At 36.4% G+C, this 25893-nt stretch overlaps 1 protein-coding gene across 1 annotated transcript; it reads left to right on the forward strand.

Moving 5' to 3' along the window:
* The first annotated feature begins 3531 nt into the window (after window positions 1-3531).
* Window positions 3532-24860, forward strand: PI15 (peptidase inhibitor 15). The gene is made up of 6 exons (XM_065895610.1): window positions 3532-3652; window positions 4197-4505; window positions 19445-19563; window positions 20433-20565; window positions 20687-20802; window positions 23953-24860. Exons 2-6 carry the CDS (start codon window positions 4233-4235, stop codon window positions 24086-24088), a joined length of 777 nt encoding a protein of 258 aa, XP_065751682.1. The 5' UTR covers window positions 3532-3652; window positions 4197-4232; the 3' UTR covers window positions 24089-24860.
* Window positions 24861-25893: the final 1033 nt, after the last annotated feature.

Raw genomic sequence — 25893 nt, forward strand, 5'->3', positions numbered from 1 at the left:
AATCAAATCCCACTAGGCTTCAAAGTCTGATTCTCTAGCTATTCCTCCTCCCGTTTCCGGACCCACAGGTTGGGAAGTCTGACGTGGGCTCAGAACCTTCACTCCAGTGGGTGGACTTCTGTGGTATAAGTGTTCTCCAGTTTGTGAGTCACCCACCCAGCAGTTATGGGATTTGATTTTAGTGTGATTGTGCCCATCCTACCATCTCATTGTGGCTTCTCCTTTGTCTTTGGAGGTTGGGCATCTTTTTTGGTGAGTTCCAGTGTCTTCTTGTCAACGATTGTCCAGCAGTTAGTTGTGATTCTGGTGTTCTCACAAGAGGGAGTTAGAGCACGCCCTTCTACTCCACCATCTTGGTTCAGGTGGCCGAGTGTGTGTGACAGTGTTTTGTGTTGTACCATATAAATAGAAATTATAACTTTCTTCTGTCATTTCCAGGACAGAAATCCAAATTATCCATTGTTTATTGTTTCTCACCTTGCTTCGTACATCCATAGCTTGGCCAAACCTGTGGATTTTTATGCCTGAAATGTCTTGCCAATTTCTCCCCCCTTTTAAACATTTTTATGACTGCTTAAGGTTAATTCCACAATCTTTTCCTAGTATTACTCTAGTGCCTCTCCTGTCATTCATTATCAACATTGTCTTTTGTTACCTTCCTAAAAAGTGAACTGAATCATTTCACTCATTTTCGTGTAACTCTTTCTTTGTTCTCCATTGATTAGAAATGTTTTAGACTAAAACCATATGTGTATCTGTATCCACACACAAACACTCACAGTACCTTTGCTTAAGCAGTTGTGCCATTCTGGGATACATAATATATCTGATTTCAATTTTAAAATCGCAACTATTTTCTCACAGGTTTCAAGGTATACAATAGTTGCTGTCAATTGTTTATATTTCTTCTCAGTAATATAACTGCATTTCCTTTCTGTCCATGTTGGCAAGCATTCCCCTAAATGTTTCTATACACATCAATGTTCTTTTTCAAGAAGAGATCTCATAAAGAACCACCTCATTGTTAGTTGTTCATTAGTAGTTCTTTTACTGACAACTTGGATGTATGCCTCTTAATTTTGCAAATATTTTAAAATTAAAATGACTTCCAAAGCATTTAAAATACTTCTTCTGGCAATAATGTCTGCTTGGAAGCAGAATTCTTAACTCTCCTCCCACAGGTCTTTTCTTTTATGATTCCATACCCTTGGGGGTTTTCTTAATAGTCTGAAATTCCACACTATAATTCATGTTTGTTGAAAGACATCTGAAATCATTGACATGCCTCAGGGTCTCAGGATTAAGTAACTATCATCTCTGTCCTCATGTAATTGGGCATGCTTAGGTCCATCTCAGAAATTCCTTCTTTCTCTTTTTCCTCCTCCATCCCTCCACTTCCTCGTAGAGGAAATCCATTTATGGTTCAGACAAGTTTCTCGAGGGACACATTTTCATCCCTGTGGAAGTACCTCAAGTCAAACTTCAATAGATGAACAATATCGCTTTGTATACATGACAAACCGTGAAAGCAATGGTTGATTTTTATGAGATTCTAAGCAAGAATTCAGCCACCCTGGAGAAAGAAAGATTCATGTCTGCTGCTTAGGCATTAAAAGTCCTTTAGTCTCCTGTATGCTAGACAGCTATAAGAGATATGTTGAAAAATATAGGCTAATCAGCACTGGCACTATTTCTCAAAAGGTCTTGGATCTTTGAGTTGGATGGCCCACAGAGAATATGTCATCTAATCTTCTATTCGATTCAGGAATCTCTGATGCAGCATCCTTGAGATTCATTCAATGTGCCATGAGTCCTTTCTGAAGGGGTGAGACCCTAGCTGGACAGCTCCAGTTGTTAAACAGAGGCAGCTGTGAGCAGCCACGTGCATTCCCTGAAGCTGCTCTGATGTTTCATAATACTCATGCTCACCTTCTGAGCTCCTATTAGATGTTCTTGCCTTTTCAATTCAACAGTATTCATTAATTCCTATTTACAGCTTTCAGTATTGCACCTTGAGCTCTTCTCAAATTACTCGAATTTAGTTAGGAACTTAAGGCTCATGAAAATATAGTAAAACCTGAACTTTGGCACATGTTATCAACATCAAAGAATGCATCTCCACACTGAACTTTGAAATTCAGTGGCACTTTCAGTTTCAAACACTGTCCTGCTCTCATAAGGAATTTGATGAAGAATAGAATACACACCTTTTCCCTCCCATTTTTAGATGCACCAGTGAAGAGCTAAACTATGTGCGTCAGGCCACACATACTGCTAGAGACACGACTGGGAATATAGCCCAGGAAACTTGGCTCCCAGCCTGGTGTGCTTCTTACCACATGATCATCCTTTCTGACAAATATAAATCCACGTAGTACTCCTCCTGCTGAAACATGCAGGAGGCAACACACAATGACCAACTAGACTAGTCGGTGTACGTTACGCAAGTTTAACTGAATAATGTGTAGTTTCTAAGATTCCTGTTGCCACAGACTGGGAATATTCCACATTTTGTTAAAGTTCTCATGACACAGGGTATTTGTGAGGGTCCTTTTGTTACAAATTGCCCTAATAGTCACATTCTTGGCTCTTGTCTTGCCAGACACAGGTTTTGCTCCAATGGCATCTTTCTAGGAAGGCATTTCTGACGGTTGACAGCTGCAGCTGCTGCTGTGACATTCTTCATGGCCTCGGAGCTGTGCCCTCCAATATGCTTCCTGAGAGGCTGGGCTACTCTTTGCTTAAAATTTCAACTCTATGCTTCTAAACCTGAAACAGATGTTATCTTGGCTGCTGTCATTTGTCATAAGCTTCTCTATTTGCATTCTATACAAGGCAGGTAAAAGGCAGGTAATTTGCTGCCTCTCTGTAGAGAAAGGAAAGAAAGGAGAGAGAGTGAAAACAAGAGAAAGAGATAGAGAGAGACTAAATATAAAAATTAGAGGAATAAAGCCACATGGAGACAGAAAGTGCAACCACTTGAGCATCTATTATCCCAATATCATATGCTATAGTTTGACTACTACTGATTTGCTTGGCATCTCTTTTGAATCATATTTGTGGCCACCCAGATTAACTATGTGAGCTGATCTTTTGAGTTAATATCAGCTTGCTCTTTTCAGCTCCCATGTCATTTACTGTCTTAAAAAAAAAAATGTACTGCTTGTTACTCAACCTTCTGTGTTTTCAAAAACTCACAGTCCCTTTTTTTTTCTCCTTTTTTTGTATGGGAACCAGGAACTAGAAAGCATTAAATGAGGAAAATTAACCAGTCACAGAAAAGGTGGAAGCTCAGAGAAAAAAGGGTTTGTCTTTTATGGTTTGTACTTTGTAAGCTGTGGGTGTGACTCAATTTCCTCACCACCCACATAAAAAGGTTGCCACCCAATCACTGTTTTTTCTATCCAAAACCCCTCCCCTTTGATTTTGGCTAAGAGAGACCCTAAGAAAGACTGCCCTTTCTGGACGTTGCAGACTGTGACATATAAAAGCTGTTAGCTGCTCCTGTAGCCAGCAGCACTCAAACCTTGCAGAGTTTTGCTCTGAGAGTTTGTAATAAGACACACTCCTCTTACAAGAGTTCATGCTACAACCTAGCAAAGAACTTTAAATTTTTGGAAGAATACTATATTCATTTTGGCATTGTGCAGAGGTAAGCTATTTAGCTCAACAAGTTTATTTTGCATGCATTGCTTTTAAAGTAGCTCACATTTTAATTTTTTTAGAAATGAGATTGGATTATTCTAACTTTTTTTTTCTATCTGTTCTATTATTTGGTGTCCATATATGTCTGGGGAACATTATCAGCACATTCTCTGTTATTACCTGTGATGCATTTTTCCTTTTCACTCTCAAGATGAATTTCAATTCCTAAAGATTTCCCTCTGAAAATAAATATGCAGTAATGCATTCTGTGGCTCAGGCGTTTGGGGTAAATGGCTCACATTCATTTTAGGGTTAGTAGCCATGCTGTTTATTTTTCTCTAGCTATAGGAAGTTCCTCTTAGGGGACTGCTTCATAACACCAAGTAAAATGTATAGAGACCACTACAGGTTGTCTTCTAGGCTTGAGTTCAGCATTTGCTTGGATTTTTTTGAAGAAAGTCAAGTCAAGCAATGATTTTGTAAATTCATACCCTCTGGCCCTATTTTTTTTTTTCCTTTCATAGACCCTAACTCTACCTTTCTGCTTTAAGGCAAACTCTGTGGCCTCTCCCTCTCCATCTCTCAAAATGATAGCAATCTCTGCCATCAGCAGTGCACTCCTGTTCTCCCTTCTCTGTGAAGCAAGTGCCGTCATCTTACTCAATTCCACTGACTCATCCCCGCCAACCAATAATTTCACTGATATTGAAGCAGCTCTAAAAGCACAACTAGATTCTGCGGACATCCCCAAAGCCAGGCGGAAGCGCTACATTTCGCAGAATGACATGATCGCCATTCTTGATTATCATAACCAAGTTCGGGGCAAAGTGTTCCCACCAGCAGCAAACATGGAATATATGGTAAGAGAACATTGTTTTCTTTGAATTCTGAGTGAGGACGTTTTACTTAAATTGTACATTAGGAGAACCTAAAGAATTCATATGTTAAGGGATATGGGGTTTTTTACACCTTTTAACTTAGGGAATGTTCTTAAGTGCCTGGTAAACTTAAGTACTGTTCCATCATATAATTAAAAGGGAGGAAAGGGATCTAATATTTTTGTGTGAGTTCCATAACCATTAATGAATCAGGTCTTATATAAGAAAGAGGTAAAGAGTGGGGTGTGATGACTGATCACATTTGGAAGGTCCACTTAAAAAAAAATTCACATGGAACTTTTTCTGTGCTTTGTTTATCTAATAGTCATATTTATCAGCTAAAATATTTTTTGAAAATGATTTTTTTTAATTATAGGTTTCATGTGCATGAATTATTCTCTGGGTAGGTGTCTCTTCCCTTTCTTGGACAAAGCTCTTCCTGACACTAATCTATTTGTATTCTCAGAGAACATGCTGACTTTTTCCTTCTTGTGATTTAATGCTTTGTCGTTCAGATAACAGTGAAGTCAGCACATTTGCACACTGTTCCAACTTGCCATGAACACATTCTTTGCTCTCTCTTAAAAATAAAAAATAGGCTCTCTGTGTTTAAGTCATTTTACTTGGAAAGTTTTTTTAAAAAGTTGGTATTAAAAGGATAGATGTCTTTTTAAAGTTTCTTTGTTTTTGAATTTATACAAGGTTATGGTTTAACTTCCAGCACCTTCCAAGAGCACAGCTTGAAGCCTGTTTCAGGCAATGAAGACCACCAGTATGGTATTTCTAAGTTGGGGTGGGTATTGCAGTACCACTAACAACACTCTGTAAGTGCTGACCTAAAATTTGGGGGTTTCTGTCAGATTCTAAATGTATCTATTTTATTTAAATAAGCTTTTAAAGTTTGACTAATTGTAGAAATCAGTGTCACAAGAAAAATACAGACTTGCAAATGTAAGAGAGTCATGGTTCATAGAAGTACAATTTAGACTCTATGAAAATGCATTTTTCTAGGATTTTTAAATGAAAGTGGAAAAGAAGATGTCATCAGTCCTGGTGTATGAGGGGCAATATAGTCTCATGATTAAGAATGTGTAGTCTGGAATCTAAATGTTTGGGTTCAAACCCCAGTCCTGGAATATAAGCTGAGTGAATTCATTAACCTAATTGTGTTTTATTTTCAATATCTCTAATATGAGGATAAAGGTAGTATCTGCCATATGGGGTTGTTATGAGGAATGTATGGAGTTGAGGACTAGAACAATTAGACCAGAGCCTACAGAAAACTAATGTTCAATAAACGTTCGTTTTTATGGGTTTCTGTGAGCTTACCGTGAAAGTGCCCGGTGAAAACCTGTTCAAGATCTAAAAATAGGAACAATTACTCACATTGAACAGGTGTTTCTAGAAGGTGATGCCCAGGTATAGAAAGGAGAAGAACAAACATGTTTTCAAACATCATGCATTATGAGAGAAATATGCATAAGATTCTATGTGAGCTCAAAAAGGTATGCTATCCAGACTGCAGGTTTAGGGAATACTTTCTGGCGGCAATCACATAGCTATGCAGACTAAGGTAAGGATAAAGACAAATGAACCGGCTTTGGAGAGGACTTCATGTGGGGTGAAATCCTAACTCTGCTGTGTACTTTGTGGCCTTGTGCAAGTTACTTAATATGCATAAGACTCAACTTCCATCTCTGTGAAATGGGAACAATAATTTATATGATAACCAATCAATATATAAGGCAATTTATTATTTCAATAATATTGAGGGAAGAGGGATCATCATGAATAATATGTGGGGTACAATGCAGTAGAAATATATTTTAAAAAGCCACATTCTTCTAGTTATACTTTTCCCCACTGATCAAGAATTAATTCATGCCACATGCATTTATTAAATTGTTTCTATGTGCCAACGACTTGGCTAATTGTTTCCACAGATGATCTCATTTGATAGCTCAGTCTCCCTGTGAGGTTAAGATTTCGATCCTCATTTTACCAATGAAATCACTTAGACACAGAGAAGTTAATGACTAGGTGAAGGTGGTTTGGATAATGAACGGTATCATTGGAATTAGAGTTAAGGTCTGTGTAATTTCAAAGCCTATGCTTGTATTGGGGAGCATCTTTTCATTCTCTAGACCGAGCAAATACTACATTGGGGGAAACTGCTGGAGATGTCAGGATATCACTGTTTCCTTCTTTGCAATGCCAGCTGAAATCATATAGTTTTCATATTCTATTTGTCATTCCTTTCTTATTATTTGCTTTTCAAATATGGGAGCTACTACATAATAATTTATTTTGTAAGAACCAGATACAGTGCTTGTTATATAGTAAATGCTTTATAAATCCTTCTTCACTTAGTAAAGTTAATGAGAAACAGTAGTCAGAATATTAAGCTCTATAAAGTAACATTGTCTCAAATTATCATGTAAATACTACATACACTTCATCACACATGTATCTATTCACTTAATATTTATGGAGCATTTACTATATGTTAGGTACTATTCTAAGCACCTAGGATAAATTTATGAATAAAATAGACAATCCTTGGCCTCCTGGGTGGGCAATCAGGCAATAAACAAGATAAATAAATTACATAGTATGTTAGAAGGTGATAAGGTTATGAAGAAAAATAAAGCAGGTTGAGGCTGGGACATTTAATAGTGTGGTCAGAGAAGGGCTCCCTGAGATGTCCTGGAGGAAGGTGAGGCAGTAAGCCACACTGATAGATGAGGGAAGACCATTCCAGACAGAGGGAAGAGAGTGGGCAAACTCCCTGAGGTGGGGGGAGAGGAACAGATTACTTCAGTTAGAAAAATGTGCTCAATTTAGTGAAATCCTAAGTCTCTGTGAGTAAATTGACCAACTGAAATAATTCATTGGATCCCTCATGCAGACTCAGAGGAACTTTGAGAGAAATAAAATCTAACAGGTCAGAGCAGGAATGTCAGTGACTTTAACCTCCAGGCCAGGTGAAAAATACAGATCTCAGTTGAACACTGTTACTTTTATTTTAATTTGTTTAACATTGCTTTGGATTGTGAACAATTCGAAAGTGAGTTCAATTCCTAACCTCAAATATGGACTTCAAAAGCTTAGGACACTTACCTCAGTATGGCTACCAGCCCTGTGTTCAAACTGTCCCCATCAGTGGGTGATATCACTATGGGAGCCTCATAGAAGATGGTCTTCAGCTCAGGGCTCGTTCTATATTTTTTTTTAATTAATTTTTATTGGAGTATGCATGCTTTACAATGTTGTGTTAGCCTCCACTGAACAACAAAATGAAGCAGCCATGCACATAGAGATATCCCCTCCCTTTTGGACTTCCCTCCCATTTAGGTCACCACAGTGCATTAGGTAGAGTTCCCTGTGCTATATGGTATGTTCCCATCAGTTGTCTATTTTATACATAGTATCAATAATATATATGTATCAATCCCAGTCTCCCAATTCCTCCCACCCCACCCCTTTCCCCCTTGGTGTCAGGGCTGTTTCTAATTGCACCAGCCTGATTTGCAATCCCCTTCATTCACAACTTTATTCTCTGAGCCTTTTCCCATGCCATTTCCTCACCTTCTAATGTCTCCTCCTTAACTTATTCCAATATTTATAATCCTACCCTTCAAGTTTTATGTAAGGATGTTGTGTCCTTCACTGATGTTTCTTACATTCACAGTCATATTTGATTTCTCCTTCTTTTGAACCACTGTAGCTTATTACGTTTATCACACTGCTCTTATTAAAATCAGACTCAATTTACAGTTATTTGTATATTTCTTGCAATCTTCCTAATTTTAAGCTTTCAGGGTGCTCAGTCCATGTTTATTCACCTTTGTATAACTATTTTCTTGGGAAATTTCTTGTGTATAGACAGTAATCAACCATTATTTGGTGAATTTGAAATCCTATGAATTGTTACATGTTTATAACTTGAATCAATTTTGATATTATTATTTATATTTAAAGTTCGCTCATCATTTATAATAACATTTTATCCTGTGCACCTAAAATACAAAAGAAGTTTTTCAAAATTCTAAAAAACAAAAAGTCCCTTAAAATTTAATGATTTTATCCTCTTTAAGTACTTGGTTACGTTAGTGTATGCTTGAGTAAATTAAGTGGACACAATTTGAACACTAGAGTGTTGACATTCATATTTTAGTGTATAATATCTTCTTTGGGTATATTGGCCATGATTTTCCAAACACTGTATCCTTTCAAAAAATAATAATATAGATAGAGCTTAAGATATGCAAGTCAAACTCTTGGCTTCTGTTCTACGATTAGTTTTTTGACAAATTTCCATAGCTCCTTGGACACCAGCTGTTTTTCATTCTTCCTAAGGGCAACTTAAACCGTGACTCTAAACCACAGACCACACTAGTTTCTTAGAATAAGAATCATTCCCTAAAAGAATGAAATTACAAGACTCATACATGGAGTAAAATTTGTAAGATATTTCTTGAATTTAAGGCAATTGAATAAATTAATTAAAAATATTTGAAGTCCTTCTGTGAGAGGATGAGATCCAAAGATAACAGAAATCTTTGTATTTAAACTGTAAACAAAACAGGAAAAACAAGCAGGAAAAAAAAAAAAAACCCTAGGCACATAATTCAGTATAAGACGCTGCTGTGTAAGACTGATGTAATAAAAGAGTACAGACCAAAATACCATGGAGAAATCAAAGAAAGAAGAGGCAATCTCTATTTGGCAAAATCAAGAAAGGCTGCTTAGAGGAAGGGTATATGAGATAGATGCTCAGGAAAGGGTAGGACTGGATGTTATAGTAGGTAAAGCAATGAATGAACAAAATCACCAGGAGAGAAAAAGCATAACACATTCGCCATGTTTTCAAGGATTTTGAGAAAAGATTGAGGATCACTTAATACAAGAGCAATTAGGGAGGCCATGGAGGTTTTAGAGCAGGGTCAGAGGTGCATATGAGAAAGATGGCACTATCAATTGATGGAGTTTAGATTGGCTGTGACGGTGACCCAAGAGGTGGCAACCACTGAATCAGCAGGGCCATTTTTTTTTTTTTTTTTTGCCATACGCGGGCCTCTCCCTGTTGTGGCCTCTCCTGTTGCGGAGCACAGGCTCAGCGGCCATGGCTCACGGGCCCAGCCGCTCCGTGGCATGTGGGATCTTCCCGGACCGGGGCATGAACCCGCGTCCCCTGCATCGGCAGGCGGACTCTCAACCACTGCGCTACCAGGGAAGCCCAACAGGGCCATTCTTTTAGTCAAAGGTGAGGAGGAACTGGGCACCTATACCTACCACAGTGACAGGTATGAACAGTTAATGGAAGTAGTTCATGAGAACACATGGTAGCCATCTTCATAAATGGTAGAGAATGATGGAAAGACAGGTAGGGGACAGCGTGAAGATAATGATAGATATGAACTGAACAACTTAAAAATGAAAAAAAAAATGTGTAATGTAATTTCAAGAAGCCAAAATAGCTATATTGATAATATGCCCTATTTCATTTGTTTGGTGCCTGCAAATATTATTTGCAGAGCTAAGGGAATAAGTCTCCTATACTCTTCTGGAAAAGAGAAAAATACTAGTTACCAAGTCACAGCAGGTAGTAAAGTTACAGAAAGCATGACTCAAATGAATGAATGGAGAATAGATTAATCCGTCCTCAGAAATAGCCAATAAAGTATTTGCCTACAGTAATTTATGTCTTGAGAATAAGGAAAAATTTGGATTTTGTTCATTTGGGCTTTGTGTGTAAGAGAATGTAGATAATGTAAAAGACTTTTAAAAAAAATTATTCATAGTTGACAAAACACTTGTGATGTCTATCCTTATCGTTTTTTTAAATGAAACCATATACTGGACCAGATGGCACCTTTCCTCTCATTTGGGAAGGATAACTCAATTTTCTTCTTATAAACATGAGAAATTTGATGTGTCTAACCTAAATTTTTTCAATGAATGCTTTTATGACCACTAGAAAGCCTCCTGAGAACATTGCCAGCCAGCAGGGAACTGAGAAAGATTGCTGACAGGAAGGCATTTCTCCAGCTCATTTGGAACTCCACATTCCTGTTCTCCTACATGTAGAACCTTTTAAGTGTCTTGGCTTCAAATGGAGACTGGGCACATTTTGTATGAATTTTCTTCCAAGGTGCATGTTGCATAGTATTAGTTACTTAGTATTGCTTATATATGAATATTTAGCTCTCCACTTATGGAGCCAGCTGAAAGTAAGAACATTTTGTTTATGATTGTTTTGAGTACAGGCTTTAAGATGTGCAAATGTAAAAACCTCACCATCAGTTGGTAGAAGGAAGAGCTTTGAATCATACATAGGCTACATATATATCGACCATATTTCCTAGTATTCAACACTGCTTTTTTGGTGGCAAATTATATTTGACCATATGCAATGGTATAGAAAATTTTATTATATTCCTGCTGACTATAGAACCTAGCATCATATCTGTCCCACAGAGAACACTCAGTAACAATCTATGGAACAACTGAATGGGCATTCCATGTAAAGAGCACATGGCTATGGTGCTCAGGTGGGCAGGGGTCACTCAGTATTCAATCACTCATTCCACAGTATTTATTCATGTGCCTGGCATTGTGCTGAGGGTTTCAGCAGGGAGCAAAAAGACATTTCTTGATAGGAAGTACTGTGAATGGACGAGTAAGTGGGCAAAGCAGTGAGCTGTGTGCTAAAGTAGAATAAATACAGGTGCTTTGGGATCACATGGGGCATATCTGGCCCAGACTTGGACTGGGGGTAGAGACACAAGGAAGGCTTCCAAAAGGAAATGATTTCAGCTATTAAATATGAAAAATAAATTAAAGTTATACAGGCAGGAGTTGGAAAGAGGGAATATGTGGTAGGTGGGGAAGGGTGTTTTGGGAAGGTGGATGGTACCTTGAAGGCATAGATGAAATTCAGTGTGGCTTGGATGTAGAGGATAAAAGAAAAAGTGATGTTTGATGAGGCTGGGAAGGCAAGCAGAAACTTGTTAGAGTTTTATTCTAAGATTAAGGGAATTGGTTGAAGGTTTTAAGTTGTGTAATTAATTTGCCTTCAGAAGGGTCATTCTGGCTACAGGTTGAGAAAGGGATTGGAGACAGGCAGAAGTAATGGCACAGTCAAGAGACTGTTATAATAGCCTGGGCAAGAGATAATTGAAGCCTCAATGACATTTAAGGACATAGGGATGTGACAAAATGAATTTGAGGATCAAATCAGTATGTGTAAGTGATTTATATGAAGAAGTGGCATAAGGATTTATATGATGGAGAAGCCAAGGAGGATGCCTCCATTTTTGACTAGGACAATTGGGTTTCCCTGAGTTGGAGAACACAAAATAAAGTACAGGTTTCTGGTAGTCATTAAGTAGCTGAAGGTTTATCATCCAGGGTACACATCTACAGAGGTTGAAAAAAGTAGCTAGTGTGTGGGAGGGAACATTCTTCCAATACAAAGAATTTTGGGGAATATGCTTTGGTAATCAGAACGGACCACTTTACATAATGGGGTAGGGTAGTGTCATGGAGACAGCATGGATGCATGATTTTATGTCTGGGAATCTACTCAAGAATTTTTGCAAGAAAGTTTCATGTATCTTTTAAGAATATATATATATATATTTTTTTTTTTAGAATCAGTGCTGAGACTTAAGTCAACATGACTCCAAATCTATTTCAGGGGCCTAGATAGCACCAGGTCCATCTAGTCTTCTGTCACACTCAGGATAAGGTTTTTCTGGAAACTAATAAAAGGACTTCAGAAAAATTGAAGTTGAGTAGTCTGGCTGGTGTCCTGAATTTAGTATATCTGAAAACCATTTAATAGTCAGTCAATGGCCATTAAATGGTTATGAACTTGAGATGTTTAATTGTCTATGAGAATTTCTGAAGAATGGCTTGGAAAGAAGGCAGGGAAGATAAAGACTAACAGCTTAAAATGGTCAAGAGAAATGTTTGGCATAAAATACATCATGGACTGAGGTTTGGAGGGGTATGATTTGAATGTTCCCAGTCTATGTTACCCATAGAGTCTAAAATCAGGTACCAAGCATTTTTTTGACACAAATATGGAAGAATGCTCCCAAAGTTGTGTGTTTAGACTAAACTTCATGACTCTTAAAATTTCACATCACATACTCCAAACTGAAACAGTCCAGGAATGTTGCTTAAGGGCACAATATTTTTTTACCCTACAAAGTGCATCAAATTCACATTTCATAATTTCATTAAATATGAACATTCTACCAAATCTGTCTCTGCATTCCAGTGAGATCATGTTTTCAGCAAGCAGTAGGTAGGCGGAAAGGCATTTGAATTCTTCTAAGTGGGCAACAGCAAGGTACGGGGTTTGCATGTGTCTCACAAGATAGTTTAACAATCAAGAAGTCAGTTTTTAGCTGATTGTAACCCTGAGTTGGTGGAAAAAATTAACCACACATGAAAATGTCTTCCTGGCATATAACTACAGTATTAAATGATAGCTGGTGGGTATTAATTTCCCGGGAAAGGAGAACTGTTGCTAGAATCCATCAACCAACGGTCTTTAAATTTAAAGATAAAACATGTTAAAGAGGGATTTAAGGAGAGGAATTAATAGGTTTTAAAACTTCTGAAATGTTCTCTAATTTTTATCTTCCACTGTCTGATGTTATGTTGCCAAGAAGCAAGGTCCTTGTTATCTATACACAGTTCTGTTTCTGATTAGTTTGTTGCTTCAGGCTTTATCTGTTTTCACTTTCTCTGATTGCCTGCTAAGTTGAGATTAAAGCTTGATGTGTCTCAAACTTCAGGCTGCCAGATAAGGTGATCAAAAGTGCACCTCTCGTTACCTCTCACTTTAGGCATCTTTCTAGTTCACAGACACCACCACTCTTCCAGTGCCTGATCTTCCAATAATAATAGCGTTTACCATTCTGTACACCCTGCCGTGCTAGAGCTGTGCTAAATTCTCTTCAATCACTATCTTGCCTAACCTTCACAACAGTCTCGTGAGATGGGGACAATTTTCCTCATTTAGAGACAGGAAATTTGAAGTTTGGAGAGTGTAAGTTGCTTCCCCCAGGTCCCAGAGTAAGTAAATCAAAATGATGAGAAAGCAGTTCTGTATGACAACAGAGCCCATGCTTTGAAAGACTACAATACACACTCCCCTCCATGAGTTCATCTCCTGCTCTTGAGCCCGCTCCACATGCATTTTTATCTGAGGACACCACTGAATATTAGAAAGTGTTTCTTCATATGGAATCAAATCTTGCTTCCTGTACTCTTTCTAATCTTGGCAACCACATAGGAAAACTCTGTATTACGATAGTGTTTCAAGTTTTTGAAGCCTGTGAGCATCTATGCCTTAAACCTTTGTCCCCCAGTCACCCAGCTCTTTCTAAGCCTCCAGCCCTTTTGTGTAAAATACCTGTACACACCACCTCTTGCAACCAGAGTATGACCAGCGTAAGGAAGGTGGCACGAAGATATTTGCTTTCTGAAAATCTTGGAAAAGGTAAGAAGTTGTGCCATTAAGGGAATGGAAAATCAAGTCCCTCCCCACCCCCCATGCTACCTCTTACATTACACATACACACAGGAATGGTGCCAGTTCGATCATCTTGGGATCTGCAAGCAGTATGGCTCTGAGCAAGGAATGCCTTTCACCAGGCTCTTGTCCTTGTTTGGGTTCCAACATGTGTGTGCTGTTCTGACAGTGAGGTGCCTGGAATTGATGTGACCCAGCCAACACAGAGTAGCGATGACAAATGATTCTCCATTTGTTCTACTTCTGTGGACACATCTTACAATGGGTTGGCAGATAAGGTAGCGTGTGCTCCTGTTGAGTCATATCAAATTCTCATGAACTAAGTGGCTTGTAGATCAAATGTGTGTTTTAAATACAGATGCAATGTTATTATGGAAAGGGATTGCCTTACTTTTAAATTTTTTTCTTTTTTCCCCCCAAATTTTGGATTCTCAGAAAGTTATGTACATGTTACTTCTTATATCTCAGTTAATAAAGCCATTTAGAGTTCCCTTGATTTCTGAATAAGGACCATGAATCTCATCTGTTCTCTCTATTCATATCCATGTCACCACAGACTACATGTTCCCTTCTCCTTTTTAACATCTTATATTTAATTCTTTCAAACACGTCTACCTTTAACTCTTATGTTTGGAATTAAAAGATGTTACCCACTTGAAAAAAAACAGTATGTCATATCAAACAATGTTGGGGATATATTCTCAAGTAATTTTCAGGGTTGCCTTTCAGTTGGTCTACATTTCTTATTGTCCGGAGATAGTGACTGGGGTTTAAGAAGGCAGTTTCGGATGTCCCGGTGCCCACTGTGTTGTGGGTAACAAAACTTAAGGAAATGGCTGATAAAACAACCTCATCTTTGGGCTGGATCATATCACTCTCTAATTCTTCAATTTATGGAAGTCAGTGATTTTTTCCCATGCTGAGACATTCTTTGAGTCAATTTTGTATTTCTTTGGCTTAACCTCTGAAGACCTCTGGACTTGAGGTCTTTTCATTCTTTTCATATGCCTCCTATCTCTTGGAGCCACAGTCTTCTAGCTATTGAAATGACATCAGTTTGAATTCTGGATGCTTCTCATGGCTTAATCAGACTATGTGGTTTCCACAGACAAGGTGCTAAATTTGTTGATAAACAGAGTAGTTCATGGTAAACATTTTAGTCCAGAGCTAAATCAATCAGTTTACAAGCTGACCAACTAAATGGCTCGTAACAGCAAAGAATGGAAGAAAATTCTGTAGAGCAATAGGGCACATATACAGGCTTCTGCACGCTCTGACACCGTTTTAAGCCATCTTCATTTTGTGAGTTATCTAATCATAATATCTAACTTCTACTAGCTCCTGTAAATGATTTTTATCTCCATGCATCATTTTCTTAATTTTTGCCTAATTTTTAGAAGGCATGATATTTTAAGTGTTCACAACTCAGTTATCTGTGAAAGTATTTTATCCATTTAGAGGGACAAGAACTAGAAATACAGAATTTGAGGCTAGCTGCATAAAAGCTGAATAAATATAAGGTGTTTAGCTTTTCTAACAAATGATCATAATATGTTGCATATTTGCTAGTCATTCCATAGAATGTTAAGTAAGTACACACCTGTGACCTTTTTTCTTTTGCTGTATTTGTAGGGTATGATACTAAACTTATTTCAAATAAATATCACAGGTGTTCAGCAAAATTCAGAGACAGATTATCCACTAAGCATCCAGAAATGTATATAAGTCAAATGCTTAGGTGATTACAACTTCATTCCCTAAATTTGTATACGTTGTTAGAATTCTTTCACATGGTTAAACTGGCAACATTCATCACAATTTAGAGCTTCTGGATAAGAAAGAAGCTATCCTTATTTGCTGTTTTCAACCCTGAAAGACCTCTCATCATATTAATAGATTTAAATACCACTGTGGATTAAAGGGATACATCACTCACCCATATTCTCCTGGGAGTTGTAACCAGTGGAGAAAGACGGAGACAGCAAATACAGTAGATATGCAATTCCTAAATTTCAGAGCAGGATCTTCCCCTCTTTACAGGATGGGTGTGAGTCTTGCCTGGGGACAAACAGGCAAGAAAGAGCACAGGACTTTCTGACTTCCTCTGCAGTAGGCATCAGAGAGACCGTTGGTATGTCTCCCATGGGAAGGCAAAATGATCCCACTCTCTGTGTGACACCTGGCCAGTGTTGCCAGGGTCTCCAGCATCTTCCTTCAGGGACAGGCAGAAATCCCTCCCATCAGTTTCCTAAAAGCAAACATGAAGAAATGAAAAAAAGTGGTCATCTCTCCTCCCTCACAACTATCATCTCAAAAATTTTAATTATGATATCTGTACATAGAAACACCTAAAAACGTAGGCAACGGTAATGCTAAATACATGGTCTTCCTATCAAAATCCTTTATAATAATTTTAAAATGGTGCTCATGTAAGATATTTTTCAGGCATGAACTCTTGGGTTTATCTCTTTGACATACACAATACGTTTTAAGTATATGAGTAAGCATATAGAATTATATATGCTAAGTTACCTTAAATTTGTTAACTGCCTTAAATATTTTAAATTATTTTGTGAAGAATCTACGTTTCCTCTTTCTGTGGTATGGAAAAGGCTAGAACTGAACAAGTCATAGGTCAATATAACAGATCTTCCTGATTCTGATGCTGGAGTTACTCAGGGATACTAAATCATGAAATGCTGAAGAGGAAAGGGACCCTAGAGATGAGTTAACTGGGAGACAGAATAATTGACATGTCCTCAGTCACAGATGATCTTAGCAGTAGGCTTAGGGTTAGAATACAGGATATTTTATTTTCTTTTTCAGTATTATTTGTGCCATGCAGTGCTGATATTTCAGAACAAGACTATAAGAAAGACTGTTTTTAGAAAGATTATATAAAAACACAGAAAAGCCGTGTTTTTAGCAGTTACTGTTCTGAGTGCACACCACTTCAATATGTTAATAATATTTAGATGTATTTTTTTTCCCAAAGTGAGTACAATTAGCTCAGACACATAATTTGTTGATGCTATTCCATCTAAAATTCATTTGTGATCTAATGGTAATATTTTGCATTTTGGTGAACTGAAATCCATATTTTGTAAATCCGTATTTCATTAAAAATATCAGAAGAATAAATACTAGTTGAATCCATTATTAGCCAAACAAAATGCTTTTAAAAGTTAATTTCAGTTGTAGAATACTACGATTTTCATTGCAAATTTAGTTTGGTTCACTGATATTTCTGCACAGAATTTTTACAAACAAAAGGAGAGGTTTGAAGTAATAATTCATAAAACATATCAAATGATTATTTTACAGAGCTAAGTGTGAAAGAATAATACAAAGTATTTTCTATAACTGTAAAAAAGCATGATATCAATTCAAAGGAGAAGACAAGTATATAAAGAGACACTAACTTTTAAAATATTATAGAATGAGTATTTTCCATTTATATACTATATTTAACACTGACTACTTACTTATTAAAAGGGTATTGTGTAATGTTTTGCCACATTTAATTAATCCACAAAATGGGCAGATTATATTCTGGATAATTAAGGAAAGTGTATTTTATTATAGCTTTTTGAATGATCTTTCTTTTTACACAGACAGTGGAGATATGGCCACTGTCACCATAGAATTACTCCAGATCCTTTCTTGATAATTCTGATTTCATGTAATTTTGTGAGTGAATTTAATTTAATGTACTTCTAGATAGATTTATGTAAGATGACTTTGTTTTTCTAATTTAAGACAACTTCTAAGTGGCTAACAAATCTTTTTTCAGGGTGGGTGCCATGGCCTTCTCGGGTAAAAATGTCTCCGAAGCGTTCATCAATTTTTTTTCCTATTTTATTTCAAAGTCACTAAATTAATTTCCTTTCACTTAAATACACTGTTACATTAAGTAAATCTATGTTTCTAGCTCATAACAATTAAAAGTTCTGATATTATTATTACTATCAAATATTCAAATGATATAAAATATCATTTATATCATATTATAATTTAATATAGTTTGACACTTAAAAGTTGGAATAAATGCAAATCAAAACCACAGTGAGACATAATCTCACACCTGTTAGAATGACTATTGTCAAAAAGTCAAGAAATAACAAGTGTTGGTGAGGATGTGGGGAAAAGAGAACCTTGGGCACTGTTGGTGGGAATGTAAATTGGTGCAGCCACTATGGAAAACAGTATAGAGTGTCCTCAAAAAATTAAAATAGAACTAAACTACCATATGATATAGCAATTCCACTTCTGGGTATTAGTCTGGAAACTAAAATACTAACTCAAAAAGATACCTTCACCCCAATGTTCATAACAGCACTATTTACAATAGCCAAGATATGGAAGCAGCCTAATTGTCCGTCAACAAATAAGTAGATAAATGGAATATTATTCAGCCATAATAAACAAGGAAATCTTGCCATTTGTGACAACATGCATGGAACTTAAGGGCATTATGGTAAGTGAAATAAGTCAGAAAGAGACAAATAACTTATGATCTCATACATACGTGGAATCTAAAAACAACAACAACAAAAACAATACTGAACTCAGAGATCTAGAGAGCAGATAGGTGGCTGCCAGAGGTTGGGGTGTGGGGTGTGTGAAATATGTGAAGGTGGTTGAAAGGTACAGACTTTCAGTTATAAAATAAATCCTGAGGATGTAAGTAATATACAGCATGGTGACTATAGTTAATAATACTGTATCGTACATTTGAGTGCTGCTAAGAGAATACATCTTAAAAGTTCTCTTCACAAGAAAAGAAATTTGTAACTGTGTGTGGTGACGGATGTTAACTAGACTTATTGTGGTGATCATTTCACAATATATATGTACATAAAAATCATTAAGTTGTACACCTGAAACTAATAATGTTATATATCAATAATATCTCAATAAAAAAGTTGGACTATGAGACATTGTTAATTTTGGTACATTGATTTGAATAAATTTGATCTCATTAATTTTTAAGATATATCAATAGCATGGCTCCTTTTTGCTGTGAATAAACTCCAGGGAAATCAACTGACTTTGGTGGATTCAAACTTCAGTGGTCAGTATGAGGTATCTCCAAGTTACATCTGGATACGATATTTTTGTTAATCTATCCTTTACCAAAATTTATGTCTGGATTTTGGGTCTAGATGGCCCTGTAAAAACAATAAAGATTTTTGAGGAATAACAATATTGCACTGTAGAACTTTGAATAACAATGGTCTAAATTTGCTTTCTTCTAGTCAGGAAGCAGAATTGAAAGAACTTTAGGAAATAGTAGTGCCATTTCTTTTCTCTTTTTGTTTGTTACTAGCAAACCCAGTAAAGCTGAAGGTCTTTTTCACTTTCACAGGTCTGGGATGAAAATCTTGCAAAATCTGCAGAGGCTTGGGCAGCTACCTGCATTTGGGACCATGGGCCTTCTTACTTATTGAGATTTTTGGGTCAAAATCTATCTGTACGAACTGGAAGGTAGGAAGTAGTTTCACTGATACTGTTTATCCATGCAACTTTATTGCTTATGGAATCCAAGGGTTAGTGACACCAATTTCAAGTAATATCTACAAGAGGGCTCACTATGTGTCAGGCACTGATGCTTGGCCTATGACTGTTTTAGATGTCTTCAAGGATTATTTAATTTTTTAAAAAGGCCTAGTAAAACCAGTTTTCCCTTTCACCCTTGGAACGCCCTCCTTTAGCCTGTATTCTACCCTTATCTCACAGAATCTTTGAAAGGATCAGGCTGTATCCTGTATCCTATCTCTTCTACTTCAGAAAAATCCCTTGATGGTGGCAGAAGCCATTATTGTGTATGCAGCCTTCCCATGTTTGCATATACCTGTATCTGTGTGTGTTGTACAAATTCAATATATTTACACACATATGTATATATAAATAGGCACACGTATGTATATGCAAGTATATGCAACAATGGATAAAGCTGTTCCCAGTAACAGGATAATTTTTCTACCACTGTGGAATGTCATCATCCAATATTCCAAAGACTCATTCTCTTCCACATAGGGGAGGAAAATCAGGTGGTAAAACAAGATAAAGATGATAATTCCTGAAAGATTTGCATTTCTCTTTTTGAAACAACCAGACACATACTTAGACAAATACAGGATCACTTGCTCCAGTCCTGGGCATTTTCATGCTTGGCTCTACTTGGAGGAATAGAGGATTCTACTAGGTGATGATGGTAATTGTGAGGGGTGGGTATGTTCTTGATTTACCATGAATAATCTGCAAAAGGACCAATTAGCTTATAATTTAACGTGAGTCCACTATATATTGCCACTACTGTACTCTAAGTTTTCATTGTGTTTCTTGATATCTAGATATCGCTCTATTCTCCAGTTGGTCAAGCCATGGTATGATGAAGTGAAAGATTATGCTTTTCCGTATCCCCAGGATTGCAATCCCAGATGTCCTATGAGATGTTTTGGCCCCATGTGCACACATTATACACAGGTTATTTTAATTGTTTTGTTCATTTTTGATTCATACTTTAAAAAAATGCTCTTACTATTTTGGTGAACATGAATTTTCTTAGCTCCAACTTCAATGACAGTATATCGATTTACTTTCTCAGATGGTTTGGGCCACTTCCAATCGAATAGGATGTGCAATTCATACTTGTCAAAACATGAATGTTTGGGGAGCTGTATGGCGCCGTGCAGTTTATCTGGTATGCAACTATGCCCCAAAGTAAGTATCCAGTCGGATTCTACTTCTTGGAATCTTTAATGATGTTAAATATCTTCAGTCTGATAGATACTTTTAACAGGTAAATAATATGAGTAAGACTTAACTAACAAGCACTAATCCTCAAATCTTCCATCTTCTTGTATATCTGAAAAGTTATAAGCTGAAAGGTTTCTGTTCACAAGGATTCTAGATTAAAATTGCAGGCAAGACTATTTGTGATTTGGAGAGTCACTAAATTCTCCTTACCATCTTTCTTTAGGCATGGTAATTATAAAATAAACATATGCTTTTAGGCTTTTGATAGCTATATAAAAGGCATCAGGAAAGGATCTTCTAGGGAATTTATCAACACCACAGTATTCTCATCAATCAGTACTAGAATGTTGGCTTAGCTTTTTCACTAGGAAAGCAAAACAAGCCCTTCTCCTTTCTTTTAAGAGTAAAATTACAATCACAGTTTACTTTTTCCATAGATGGTTAAGGAGGCATTCAGAATCAGAAGGGAAAATTTAAATGCTATGACTTCTTTTTAATGAAAGCTTTGCCATGATTTAAATTTCAGTACAAAAAATATTCAGTAATTTCTTCTTATGGCATACATAAAAAGGTACTGTGAAAATTGATCAAAGATTATAAAATAGGCTCATATTTATGAACATTCTTTATAATATGAGGATAAATAAGCATTTGTTAACATCTGATAAAATGCCTTTTTGATAACAATGACTCTTCGGATAAAATGTTCCAGTATTTATACATGAGTCTGTTCTCATTTGGAATAAATACTAAAATGTACAAAGGATTTATGACACTCCTGGTGTCTTCCAAAGTAAGTCCCAAACAAAGATTTTCTCCAGCTTTGCCAGTATGGGGAGGGAATGAGAAAATGTTTCACAAATAACTGCATTACTCATTTATATGGTAGTATGCCAGTGGCAGTGTTTTTGCAAAGTTAGAAAAATAGCAATTTTCCTGATGGTCCCCTCTCCACAGTTATTAGAATAGTAAGATTTGGAAAGTAAAATGTGGCTGCATTATGATAAGCATTAAAACTGCATTTGTTTGATATTTTCAGTTTTATACCATATATTTTCCTATTAAGACTTTAACCCTTCTTTCTGACATAAATAGGCCAAGTAGTACTCAAATAGTGAAAGAGGTTTTTTTATAACTTTCATTTAACTATTCTGTTTTTGGCCAATGATTGGAATTTTGTAATAGTATTGATGAAATGTCTGATTGTTTTATAAGTCTAAGAGTTTAAGATATTGTGTTAGTATGCTATATTTGCTGTGATAGAGAACCATTCTTTTGAAACCTAGGCAATGAAGAAAGTTTTAAAATCCTGACTGATAGGTGACTATGTTTCTTCCAATCCCAATATGAACTTATCTCAAGTATAACTGTTTTTCAGGGGCAAAATAAAACAGAGAAGGAAAGGGGTTGGGGGGGGAGACAGAGACAGAGACAGAGATAGAGAGAGAGAGAGAGAAATGAGAGAATGAGAATGAATTGAATTAGATGAAATAGAATAAAAATTAGAAGGAAAAATAATATAAGTTTATCAACTGACTGATCTACTACTGAATACAATTATCTTCCATTCGTATAAAAGTTTGTAATATAATATATAATAAAATTGTATTTCTAAGTTAACATTACCAAAAATATGTGCTGTGTAATTTCTAAAAGCTATGTAGAATAAGTTGAAAAATATGAAATTAAAATACCACAGGCTGGGTTCATATATTTTTATAGGTTTGGGTAAAGATATAGAGGGAAATAAGATTATGAAAATAGAATGGGAGAGATTAGGATAAAGGAGTGAACTGCATTCTTGAGGGATGGACCTCCTTGAATGTTCATAAGCAAACATGTAACATTACCAAAATTATGCTTGAGGAAGCTTCTCTGGAAGGCAGAGTAGAATAAGCTAGATAGAGGTGGGCAGCCTTGTAATCTCATCTCAACTTTTCCTTTACAGATATTTTATAGATAAAAATGTGACTTTTCAACTGACTGAATAAGGATATTTTCATGTCTGGTAGATGCACCGTATGAGTCACCTGCTTGGTCTTATTTAGGTCTCAAAGATGAGACCCACTTGTTTCATATTTTAGCCTTTACACTGTTGTCTTATCTTCAACCTTGACTTTTTACTATCTACAACGAAATTTTCTCCTGACCATTCAACTTCCTTCACATCACTGGCTGTATAGTACTGTAGTTACTAATCACCATGCTACTGAGAATACATTCATTGCCTCCTTCCTCACAGCTAAAAGAGCTTAATAACATAAGGCATTGTGGCTGTTTTTAACTACCCTAAATGGTGAATTTGGTGTATCACTATAATCATGGCCATAATTACAGATGAAGAAAAATATTGATAACACATAATGATTCAATTAAATAGGTTCAGCATTATCAAAAAACTAATAGTATTACTAAAAATTATAACTATGACTTTACATATGGGAAAATGTTTTGGAATCACCATCAATGGCTGCTTCTGTGAGCCATTATTCTCTTACTGAGTTTTCCGTTATCTCATTTTATGAATACTGAGAATCTAAACTATTTTTTCAACTTGAGGAAGAAATCCTTTGAACACGTAAAACCTATTTTTTAATGCTTGTAACAACTTCTTGCTCATTTCACCGTTTCTAAGCATCCCAGAATTACATGTATATCTCTTTATATATATAATGGACGTGTATATATCTATATCTGTATATACTTTACTATCTTTATAATAATATTAGCATGAGTTTTTTAAGAAGTAAGTTTAAGTGGACACAGCCCATGTGCTCTAGAAGGCTGCTGCAGGAACGAGGCAGCTGTGGTGAGTGGATAGAGCATCAAGCCTGGTGTCGGATGACTAATAATGTCACCATGCATTGTAGTGCCTCACTTCTTATCTGTAAATTAACATAATGTTAATTTACTCAGAAAGAAAATATTTTAAAAGTAAGATATACAGAACAAGTTACTGTAGAAATAAGAAATGGTTATAACTTTTAGTGCTTTTCTAAAACGACAGACTTCTAAAAATATCATCACATGTCAACACGTGATCTTGTGCTTAAGGACAATCAGATTTTAAAGAATGGGCAAGTAGTACTAATGCTCTCTTCTTTTTTTTTCAAGGGGCAACTGGATTGGAGAAGCGCCATATAAAGTAGGGGTACCATGTTCAGCTTGCCCTCCCAGTTACGGGGGGTCTTGTACTGACAATCTTTGTTTTGCAGGAGTAACGTCAAACTACCTATACTGGTTTAAATAAGCTTGTCTTTTCCTCCAGGAAATATAATGGTTTCTGGGAATCATAGGCATATATATATATTGAGTTTTGCACATATTATACATATTTTATCATAATCTTGTTTTCCTTTTATTATTCATTGTATAAATTAGTGTTTGTCTATTATGTTTGTTTAATCCTTGGAGGTAAACAAAGCATCCATTTCTGTTTTCTGACCTTTAAGCCTAAATTAAAATATTGTGTATGTAGTATTGACATAGTTGATGCATCCAATTCCAAAACTTGTTTTCCAAAGGAATTATGTTCTTAAGGAATAGAATATATATTTGGCCTATAATGTATGTGTGTGTATATACGCACACATAGATGATATAACACATAGGTAATAATATGATTTTGTAGTTAACTTGAGGGAAATTTTTAAAAATCCTATTCTAAAATGTATGTGAGGTGGTGGGCCATCTTCAGCACCCACTTCTATAGTGCCCCAAAAGTGATAATTTGCAAAATAACACTCAGTAATATCTGGATATAATAATTTAATTAAGCAACCACAGATTTCATTCTGGAGATATTTTATCTTACTTGGGTTCACCAAAAGATACTCTTGACTTATGTAAGGTTCAAATCATGCCTTTTGCTTAATCTCTTTTATTGAATCTTGTGTTGAGTGGTTATGATGGGCAAGGCACTCTGAGAGTTATGTTCTGATCAAGCAAAGATTATGATATGATTCCTGACTTCAAGAAGCTCACAAAAATATTCAGGAAATAATGCCACCTAATTATATTGCTGTAAAATTATTATTTTTTTATCAGATTTATTTTCCATGTAATTTTGAGGAAGTGAGTGCAACAATGTTCACGTGTAGGTGGAATAGGTGATAGGCCACACTGTGTAATATGTAAGGTTTCTGATTAGCATGAAAATGTAGCTATAGCGTCTGGAACTAAATGAGGCAGGGAAAAATTAACAACTGCCTAGGGATTACTGGGTGAGAGTAAATAGTTGTGATTTTGGAAGGCAGAAAGCAAGACCTAAGTAAACTGAGAAGGTCCAAGGGAAATGAGCTTCAGGTATGAAAAGTCACAGGTAAGAAAAGTCGCAGAAATAGGGTTACTGCACACACACACACACACACACACACACACACACACACACCGGTGGAGAGCTTCTGAAGGGCATATACTGAAGGTCTAATGTAACTTGAAGCCTTTCAGCAGGAGGTGAGGGATGTCAGAAAGAAACATTGTAGGTGTCAAGGATCCCTCCAGCTCTCCATTGCTTTGCCCATCCTTACTTGGTGAGAATCGATCTAATCACCATGGTCCTTGAGCATCATGTACAAGTTCCCATGTGCACACCACAGACAGCTATGATTTTGTTAAAGGGGCCTCTTCAGATGATTTTCTAAGGACTAATTACTAAATTTTATTCCCATATCTGAGTAGAAGAATAATTTTCAGTTCTCCATTAAGTTTGGTGGAAATCAAATCAAAGTCACTATGAAAATTTCACTCATGTGACTTTGAAAATGCTTATTTCCAAATCAGGGAATCACTTTCAGAGAGGAGAATTCAACACAGGGGTCAAGACACTTAACACATTACATTTCAAGTGTGCATGCATTTGTGTGTGTGTGTGTGTGTGTGTGTGTGTGTGTGTGTGTATTTCAGGTTATGCAATGCTTCAACAGAATCACAGTATAAGTAAACACGGTTAGTTCCAGAGTACAAATAACAGAAGAAAACTACTTGTTTAAAACTCCCTACACGTTTGCAATTTCTTAGGGTAGATGCGCTGAAAGGTGACAGGTAGTTAATTAA

This window comes from Phocoena phocoena, chromosome 17 (assembly GCF_963924675.1).
Source record: "Phocoena phocoena chromosome 17, mPhoPho1.1, whole genome shotgun sequence".
In the NCBI taxonomy this organism is placed as follows: Eukaryota; Metazoa; Chordata; class Mammalia; order Artiodactyla; family Phocoenidae; genus Phocoena; species Phocoena phocoena.